Source organism: Podospora anserina, chromosome 7 (assembly GCF_000226545.1).
Source record: "Podospora anserina S mat+ genomic DNA chromosome 7, supercontig 1".
Classification (NCBI taxonomy): Eukaryota; Fungi; Ascomycota; class Sordariomycetes; order Sordariales; family Podosporaceae; genus Podospora; species Podospora anserina.
In genome coordinates, this window is record NW_001914854.1 from 863,685 (window position 1) to 873,238 (window position 9,554).

General features: G+C 53.0%; 4 protein-coding genes across 4 annotated transcripts; 2 read left to right on the forward strand and 2 right to left on the reverse strand.

The window, feature by feature from the left end:
• Positions 1–324: 324 nt before the first annotated feature.
• Positions 325–1,636, forward strand: PODANS_7_2350 (uncharacterized protein; the record flags this gene model as incomplete). The annotated part of the gene is made up of 2 exons (XM_001907749.1): positions 325–362; positions 436–1,636. 2 exons carry the CDS (start codon positions 325–327, stop codon positions 1,634–1,636), a joined length of 1,239 nt encoding a protein of 412 aa, XP_001907784.1.
• A 721-nt stretch (positions 1,637–2,357) lies between these two features.
• PODANS_7_2310 (uncharacterized protein) lies at positions 2,358–4,233 on the forward strand (the record flags this gene model as incomplete). Its single annotated transcript, XM_001907750.1, has 4 exons — positions 2,358–2,379; positions 2,443–2,487; positions 2,564–3,685; positions 3,746–4,233. The coding sequence occupies 4 exons, from the start codon at positions 2,358–2,360 to the stop codon at positions 4,231–4,233; spliced, it is 1,677 nt and encodes a 558-aa protein (XP_001907785.1).
• Positions 4,234–4,922: 689 nt separating this feature from the next.
• On the reverse strand, positions 4,923–5,354 carry PODANS_7_2300 (uncharacterized protein; the record flags this gene model as incomplete). The annotated part of the gene is made up of 1 exon (XM_001907751.1): positions 4,923–5,354. The coding sequence occupies one exon, from the start codon at positions 5,352–5,354 to the stop codon at positions 4,923–4,925; it is 432 nt and encodes a 143-aa protein (XP_001907786.1).
• Positions 5,355–5,700: 346 nt separating this feature from the next.
• On the reverse strand, positions 5,701–8,469 carry PODANS_7_2290 (uncharacterized protein; the record flags this gene model as incomplete). Its single annotated transcript, XM_001907752.1, has 1 exon — positions 5,701–8,469. The coding sequence occupies one exon, from the start codon at positions 8,467–8,469 to the stop codon at positions 5,701–5,703; it is 2,769 nt and encodes a 922-aa protein (XP_001907787.1).
• Positions 8,470–9,554: the final 1,085 nt, after the last annotated feature.

Sequence of the window (9,554 nt, forward strand, 5' to 3'; positions counted from 1 at the left end):
GAACAAAAGTCCTGAGAATGGATCGTAGAATTATCGCAGAACAAGTGGTCATCGACGTCGTGATACTGAATTAGTGTGTATAAGAGTGGTCCTAAAGGTTGAACCTGAAAGAGGTGAGCTGTGTTCCTTGGAGCTCCCCTGTGGTTGGCGCCAAGAGTGTCTAATCCGGGGTGCCTGCCGCAGCTGTTGGGCCCCTGCAGTCGGCACGCAGCGGGCTAGTGACACGCTACGATAAGATAAGAGCACTATCTTTCCAGCGCCTTGTCAAGTTGAAAGCTGCCGTCATCGCATTCTCGAATTTCTTGAGCAGCGTTCGAGTTCAAAATGGCACAAGATGTTTGCCCAACAAGATCGGAGCCCTCGTGAGTACTTTTCAATTCTGTTTTCTTACTGTCAATTGTTTCCGAGGCTGACTGGCAATCGTCCTTTTTTCAGATTATCTTTTCTCCAGGGTCTCATCCTTGGGCAGCTGTCAGTAGTGCTGCTGATTGCTGCCTTTATTAAGTTCTTCATCTTTGGCGAAGCGCCATCGGCGGAAGAAACGGCGTCTATCCGAGCCACCGAACGAAGGTCACGAACTCTTGCCCACAAGAAATCTCTACTTAGTCTTCGGTCCGCAGCCACACAACGCCAGGGTTCGCAACCACCAGCCCTACCCGCCCTCAACAAGAAGAAATCGAGCATTCTCCGATCGAATCCGCCGACCCTGACCATTGGCTCGATTCTTGACAAGACTTACTACAAGGTGGACAGCCACCAACCTGAAAGTTTGGACTGGTTCAATGTCTTGATTGCCCAGACCATTGCGCAGTTCCGCAGTGATGCGCAGCATGACGACGCCATACTCACATCTCTGAGCAAGACCCTCAACGGGACTTCGAGGCCAGATTTTGTGGACGAGATACGGGTTTCGGAGTTGAGCCTGGGGGAGGATTTCCCGATTTTCAGCAACTGCCGCATCATACCGGTGGACGAGGATGGCCTCCAGTTTGGAGCAGGCAAGGCGTTTGATCCCAAACAGGCTGCCAGGGAAGGTGCTCGTCTGCAGGCGAGGATGGATGTCGACCTCAGCGATATGATTACTCTGGCTGTCGAGACAAAGCTCCTTCTCAACTTCCCCAAGCGACTGAGCGCAGTTCTTCCCGTGGCGTTGGCTGTGTCGGTTGTTCGTTTTAGCGGCACACTGTCCATCTCATTTAACCCAAGCAACCCTTCGGAAAACACGCCTACGAAAATGACTTTCACGTTTCTCGACGATTACCGACTGGATTTCTCGATTCGCAGTCTTCTGGGAAGTCGTTCAAGGTTGCAAGATGTCCCCAAGATTGCACAGCTGGTTGAGTCTCGTCTTCATCGATGGTTTGATGAGCGATGCGTTGAGCCAAGGTTCCAGGAGATTGAGCTTCCCAGCATGTGGCCTCGGAAAAAAAACACGCGCGGGGGTGATGAGATTATCGCCAATATTGAGCAATCAATAAACAAAGCGCATGGCGGTGCTATTGCCAAGGAGGCTCGTCAAGAACTTGACACTGAGACGGACGGGCTCCGGTATAGACGGCGGCCAGTGGGAGACGATACTTACTCGGTATCAGGCTCCATGCCAGGTTCACTCCCAGGCATCGACATGCCTACATGATGACGGTTACAATCTGGATCTTACAACACAATCTCATCTCCAAAGTCCCGCTCGCCCCTCTGCCTCTGAAGGTCCAACCAAAACAAAAACCGAGACACGGAAAACCGCATAACGAGGCGAAGCCGCGGTGTGTTAACGACCTGTCACCAGGTCAAAATACTATCAGTGGGTGTTGTACACCTTACATGTATCATATCATACCATTCCACCACATGTCCATAGGTAGATCTTGATATAGGTTTAGGGGGCGCCAGAGTGGAGCCAATGAGCGATGCTCAGCACATGCCAAAAAGCGAGCGCCGCAGCGGTGCGGCTGTGGTCTGGTGATGTCACAGCAGTGGACCCACCAAAAATCCCCATCAGTCCCCAACGGTTCATGACAGTAGTTGGCATCCTCAACGATCCGATGAAAAAAACGGCTGCCACTGCATCGTTAATCAAGCACTTTGGATGAAATTGTATACCAAAGAAACTCTCTCTTTATTTTCTTTGTCATCTGAACCTCAACACTAGTTGGTTGTCATTTACCTTCCTGCCACGTCCCTGTCGCATAAACCCACTCGCCGATCCGAGAGCAAACGGCCATTGCCGTGATTTTCCTCAGCAACCATTTCAGTCCCCCCACTGATCGAAACCAACCTCGTGATGATATAACACTACTTCGAGACCGCCGCCTTCGTTACGCCTTTGCGCATTCGTTAAACCAGGACCACTGGTCACCATGATACCCTTCATAAACGCGCGTATGGACGCCCCTCCAGATGAGTTGTGGGTGTCGGTTTGCTGACGTCGTCTGTCTCTTATAGCATTCGTTTGGTTAGCCGACAAGATCGGCGCTGGCCCAGATGAGTGTACGTTTGTTCTCTATAATAGTTCTGAGCTGCAAAATCGTATGATTGCTCTGGGTGCTAACGTCGTGCGGAACAGTAAAACTCGTCTTCTCCTTCCTCCTATCGTATCCTCTCGCCGGCCTCCTAAAAAGAGTTCCCGATGCGCGGCCCGAGTTCAAAAACCTCTTCTCGATTTCGATCTCGTTATTCTACCTCGTCGGACTGTTCGACCTCTGGGATGGCCTCCGGACGATTTTGATCTCTGCGATCGGGACATATGCCATCGCGAAATACCTGCGGGGCTCGCCGTACATGCCATGGGTCGGCTTCGTTTTTTTGATGGGCCACATGAGCGTCAACCACATTGCGCGCCAGCAAGCCAACAGCCCTCGTTCAGTCGACATCACGGGCGCCCAAATGGTCGCGGTCATGAAGCTCAGCGCCTTTTGCTGGAACGTGGCTGATGGCGTTCTTCCCGAGACCGACCTCTCCGACTTTCAGAAAGACAGACGCCTCGTGGAGCTCCCTAGTCTCCTCAACTATGCGGGCTATGTCTTCTTCTTCCCCAGCATGCTCATCGGTCCCGCATTTGATTTTGTTGAGTACCGCAGGTGGCTTGACACTACCATGTTTGAGGTGCCGGCCAATGTTGATCCGTCCAAGAAGCCGCCTACCCGTCGCAAGCGCAAAATCCCCCGCAGTGGGACTCCCGCCATGAAGAAGCTAGCCCTTGGTTTGATCTGGACCTTTTCGTTCCTCAAGCTATCCGCCCACTACTACCCCGAGGTGCTTTTGGAGGATAAGTTTGTGACGTATGGGTTCCTCCACCGGCTGGTGGTGCTGCACATGGTTGGCTTCACCGCGCGCTGCAAGTACTATGGTGTCTGGACCATGACAGAGGGCGCCTGCATTCTGGCTGGCCTGGGTTTTAAGGGTGTCGACCCCAAGACTGGAAAAGTGTCTTGGGAGAGGCTCCGGAATATCGACCCTTGGGAGGTGGAGTTTGCACAGAACACGAGGGGGTACTTGGGGGCGTGGAACATCAATACTAATCAGTGGTTGAGGAACTACGTCTACCTGCGGGTCACGCCTAGGGGGAAGAAGCCTGGGTTTAGGGCTAGTTTGGCTACTTTTACGACTTCGGCTTTCTGGCATGGGTTTTATCCTGGGTATTATCTGTCGTTTGTGCTGGCGAGTTTTATTCAGACTGTTGCGAAGAGTATGTTTTCTTGTTTCGCCTGTTTGTTTCATTAACTCAAGCTAATTATTTTGTCTGCAGAACTCCGCCGTTTCTTCCGCCCCTTCTTCCTCGACCCCAAGACTCAACAGCCCCTTCCCTCCAAGAAGCTTTACGATTTCGCCTCTTGGATCACGACCCAGCTCACGTTTTCGTACGCGGCCGCTCCGTTTCTGATTCTGTCCTTTTCGGGCTCGGTTACGGTTTGGGCGAGGGTGTATTTCTACGCCGTGGTTGGGACACTGGTCTTGATGGGCTTCTTTGCTTCCCCCGGAGTCAAGGTTGTGAAGAAGGCGCTGGAGCAGCGAAATGCCAAGGCGGGGGTTGTGACTGATAAGAAGAGCGGGGATTTGAAGAGGACGGCGAGCACGGACAGTCTCAGCTCGAGCAGGGAGCCGGTGATGGGGATTTCGGCGGATATGGAGGAGGAGCTGGATGAGATGGTTAGGGAGGTGAAGAGGGAGGTTGAGGTTAGGAGGGCGAGGAGTAGGGAGAATAGTTTGGTGAAGGATATGAAGAAGGCGATGTAGGTGGGGGGTTTGAAAGGGGGGAATATATTGGGGGAAGGAGGAGTGTGTAGATAGGAAAGGAGGACGGAGGTTGATATATCCATTTTGTGTGATTTGTTGAAGCATGGCGATGGGACAGGGTCAATGGGTAGATTTTGTGCTTTGTCTATTCCTTTGCTGGCTACATGGTTAGGGGAGATTTTGCTGTTGAATATATGGGTTAGAAGAGACGTCAACTGGGTTATGAAGTATGTTCAAGAGTATTCTAGGTCTTCAAATGATCATTGAGTCCTTTGGCAGATGGGGAATGATAGTCACAAACCGCACACACTCGGTCGCTGGGCTGTTCTAGGTTTTTCGTGGACGATGTCGAGGAAGACAGCCCACAAGTCAGGCCACTGCCATTGACACGATATAAACAACAAAAATCTCGACCACGTAATCTAGATATTTGTTGGGTAGAGAGATTTTCCATCGATCACTGGACACTTTCCAGAGCACATCAGATAAAAAAATGACCCTGATAAAAAATGTTTTTGCATTACGTTTCGCACATGACTATCGTAATACCGCATAATCTTTCGCAGCTTCTTTCTTCCCCCTTTCCTCCAGCTGCCAAACCCGCCGCCGCCCCCTTTCCAACACCTCCTCCCTATCTTCCAAGGGAGGGGAAGGAGGGAGGTAGCTAACCAGAAAACAAGATTTAAAAACTAAGTAATAAGTATAGGGTGCCGTTGTAAATAACTTTCTCCCCCAACAAATGATGATGGTAATACAGACGATAAGAAAGAAAAAACAGGCTTTGTGTGTAAAGTATGTGTATACTTCCCGTCTTTGCTCTCCAACCGCCAGAAATAATCCCTTTCGCCCCGACTCCCATAATGGCATTTGGAAATCCAAAAAAAAAAAAGCAAACAAGGCAAAAAAAACGACGGGGTATCTCCGATTGTTCGTTGTTGTTCAAAAACGCCCGCCCGGTCTTCTCTTGGCTCTTCCACCTGTGCTGTAGCACGAGGATGTACATGATAAATAAATGATAGTAACGACACGTTTGAAAAAAGATATGAAGCGAAATCTTGAAAAAGAAAATTCGTTGGCTGCGAAAAAAAAAAAGGAAATGGGCTGCCAAAAAGGCATCTCATTAATCCGTCAAGATAAAGAAAGAAAAAACCCAATGCTCTATTTTGAGGTTGCAACGTCAAAAAAGAAACCGTCAGGCATTAAGTGTTTGTGCTGTCGTCGAAGCTGTCGTAGAAATTCGTTCCGGTAGATGTTTGTATATGTATTGAGATGGGCCTAGAAAATGCCCGAATCGTTGTGACCGTGTGTTTGGTCGAGGTTGGTCCAGTCCAGGTGAGTGGATGGATGTACAGCGCACGTGCGAGTGTATGTGGTAGGTTTGTAAAGATTGTGTAGTGGTCGGGGCCCTGGGTTGGGCATAGTGATATTTGTGTATGATTGTGAGTGAGTGATTAATGTGATGAGTTTCTATGGCGAGTTTTGTCCCCATCCTTGCTGAACACCAACAACGGCCAGGGCGATGATGGCGCCGATGATGAGAAGACCGACAACCGACATGATCCGGTTCAGGTTCCTCCACCACCGCACAGCTTCAAATCTCCTCTCGTCTCCAGCTTGGGGCTGGTAACGGTATTCGGGTTGCTTCTCTCCCTTTTCGAGAGAGTACCGCTGGGGCAGTGGCAAGAGAGCTCCGGCCATCCAGGCGAATGGGAAGATGAAGCCAATGATGAAGAGCACCACCTGAATGTTCCGCTTGCCCATCAAACTGGTATCGGCCGACCAGTTGATGCTGGGTGGGTCCCACATGCTGTAGCGGCTGGCGCGTCGATCCTGACGAAGATGTGGGGACCAGATGCTGGATGTCTTCTGGCGCAATGTTCTGAATACGTTATAGTCTTGGGCAGGTGCTTGTGAGATACCCATCTCCGATTGTCCGAAAAAGGGATGGTCGCCGGGGACTTCTCTCGCGCGTTTCCTGGGGCTGTAGATATTAGGTGGGAACTGCTCGTCGGTGGGTGAATCCCCGTCGTTGTAGAATCTTGAGCTGCCCGGCCTGCTACCGCTTTCCGAGATAGACATGAAAGAAGGAGACCTTCCGAGCCAGCGTCTTTCGCCCGATCCATAGTAGACCTTGGCCCAGGCGGGAACCTCGGAAGTGAAGCTGTTTCCACGAGAACGGGAGCTACCGCTGGAGTGAAGGCCTCTACTGGAACTGTTGGTGGTGGTAAAGTAACTCGAGAGCGCTGCCCTGGAGGGTCTGTGCTCCAGGTCCGCAATTCCATCTCCGTGCTCGTCCTGATCACGCACCATGCGGATCTGTGGACTCGCTCTTGACAAGCTCGGCTGCGGTCGGTGAAGAGAATCGCTCCCTGAGCTGGTATTGGCGCCTTCTTCCAGTTGGCCAGCGATGGACGAGGAGACACTGGGCATCTGACGACTGTGCATGGAGCTGACCCATCCGGCGCTACTGCGACGACGGTGATGGCCGCCGGAGGACTCGGATAATGGCGAAACAGATCGGGTAGGCATTGGGCTGCTTTCAACTTCGCTTTCCGACTGGACGGTGGAGAGCTGTGAACTCCATTGATGGGGAGTCGCGGTAATCATCGAAACCGATGGTCCTTGTGTGTTGGAACTCTCAGGCCTGGAGGAGGATCCTGTGGTTGGTGGCGCCAACCATGAGGGTAGCTGCGAAGAACTGCTCGATTCACCTCCACGCGCGGCCCGAGGGGACAGCAGCCCAAGGTTGACGGTAACTGGAGGCACCAACAACGCCGGCTCCGGCTTGCCAATAACAGAACCGACGCTCTTCAAGGAGTGGACAGAATTAGTGCGCGAGCGAAGGTTCTCACGAGACCGTTGCTTGTAGTATCCAAAGTTTTCGTACGACTTCTTCTTCGCTGGCCTGAGCGGCGCGACTCGCAAGCTCTCCTGGGAATAGCTTGGACGAGGCTTCTTGGCTACGACGATGACAGATCCGGATGGCGACGGTGACGCCTCACCATGGACGACGTAGTTATCGTTCTCCCCTGTTGACGACGAGGCTGAGGATGCCAATGGGCTGTTCTTGAAAGCAGGGGCCGGGGAGGCTTCACCCAAGACCTCCCAGTTGGAGGTGCCGGGTCGGTTGAAAAGGAGACTGTCGTTGGACTCTTGAGCAGGCGATGAGCCGGGACCGTAGACCTTGTAGTTCGTGCTCACGGAGACAGTATCGATGCTTTGGTCGGACACAGCAGACGTAAAAGACGTCTTCGACACGATAGTCTTGGGCGGCTTGGTGGGTGTCACCTCTTCCTCCTTGCCGGTAGGGTCTTCAATCAGTGGGGAGAGAGGTCTGTCGGAGGGCAGCGAGTCTGCTAGAGGCTCCTTGATGGCGGGGGGCTCGGGCGTCTGGGCTACCTTTCGCAGGCCACCGACCATGCGGTAGTTCCAAGGGGACGAAGAGGATGCAGGATTAGGATCTTCAGCTAAGTGTATGGTTGAAGAGCCCGGAGATGAGAGTGCAGGAGAGGGCGGCTCAGATGGTGTGTGATCCGGGATGAAGGTGCTTACACCCGTCATGGGGGTCTCTGAGCGACTCTCGGCCCACGAGAGGATCGAAGGCCGTTCATGCGTGCTCGATCTGGACGCATATGACAGGGTAGGGGAAATAAGGCTGTCGCGTGCTGGGAGCGGACTGGGCGTGACAGAGGACTCTGCTTCTGGGTCATTGCGGACAAGGGTGAAGGTCTTGTCAGGGTTGGTGATGATGATGGTGCGTCGTCTGGAAGGGGCCCTTGACGAGGACCTGGACCTGGTGGTAGTTTGGGACGACCCAGCTGGGGATGGCGACTCGCTTACGCGGGAAGATCGAGTCGATGTAGGATATGTCGTGATGTTGGGCGAATCTTCAGACGCTTGGCCCACCCCCGAGGGGCTGACCAAGGGTTTCATGCCTGAAACCCTTTCACTCCTCCCCCGCTCCAATGGGGCACCCGCATTTGTCACCTCTGCAAGCCCGCTGCTCCTGCTCCTCGAGTGTCCAACAAGTCGGATGGTCTGGTCGCTGCTTCGGTTGGAATTGCGGCTTGGTGCATTGTCGCGCAGTGAGAGCTGGCTTGGCGCGCGCTCATCGCCATCGATTCTCGGCGGCGTATATGGGACGAGACGGATACCGGACTTGGTGGCGCTCTCTGATTTTGATCGCTCATGGAGCGGTGTTGATGGCGGGCCATGTCGGCTATCGGGCGCCGACATGGCTCCGGAATGCTGGGTGAGACGGCCGGCGTGCGGGGCCGGGAGGCTCTCGATCCGTCGGGTCCGGTTGTGAATTCAGAAAGTGGACAGTCAGATCTCCATAACCGTTTCATACGCACAGTCCGGAATGGAAGGAGGCCAAAAAGAAGAAAAAAAATCAGACGTCGTCGCGAAAACGTGGTCGAGTGGCGTGTTTCTTTTGAAGATGAAGGGTACCCTGTCTTGAGATTGTGTTCGCGCGTGAGTGACGTACGCTGGGTTCCTGGTCGTGATGCGTTCAGGGAGTATACTGGGGAAAATGATTCAGCTCAGCAAGGCGGCTGATCAGGCGGGCGGGCGGGCGAAGGCGATGGAGCCTGTGTCGGTACGATAAGAATTAAATGTCAAAGTTGCAAAAAGAGTGCGTTGAAGAGAATCGAAGAAGAAACGACTGGCTAAGGTTGGATTCAAAAGAGGGTGGGTGGTGGTAGGTAGAATATTCAGGCCGGAAGCTTAGAGCATTGTGAAGTGGTGGTGGGATGGCGAGACAGCGGCGTCTGGTCAGAAAAGCTTGAAGCACCGGGATCCAATAGGTGCAATGCTATCCCGAAGAGTTGAAGGCGGGAGTATGCGACCCAAAAGAAGGACGGCCGGACAAGGCGGCTACGGCTACGGCTGCTCTCTCTCCTCCACGCGACACAAGAGGTCGCCACGGGCCGTGGGGGTGGGTGGTGAGAGGTTCGTGGGTGAGAGGGAAAAAAGGATGGAACGGGAGTTGGCCGGAATGGAGGGTACCTCCAAGATGAGAGAGAGTGTGTGTGTTGCGGAGTCGCGGAGGTGGATGGTGGTCGCAATTAGATATTGGATGATACGGAGTACTGAGGAGACAAAAAAAAAAAGCTCAGTATGCCGCCGATTGGTTCGCTGGCCAGCGTCTGTTTTGCTATGCAGCATTCAGGAGCTGCCATCTCAACGAACAGCGGACGAGAACCAGAAATGCCCAAGACAGTGGGCGACACCGCTTGACCGCTGGAAAGTTTCCAGAACAAGGCTGAGAGTTTAATTTCGCGTACCCACTCTCTGCAGCGCTGTGATAGGGTGAAAGC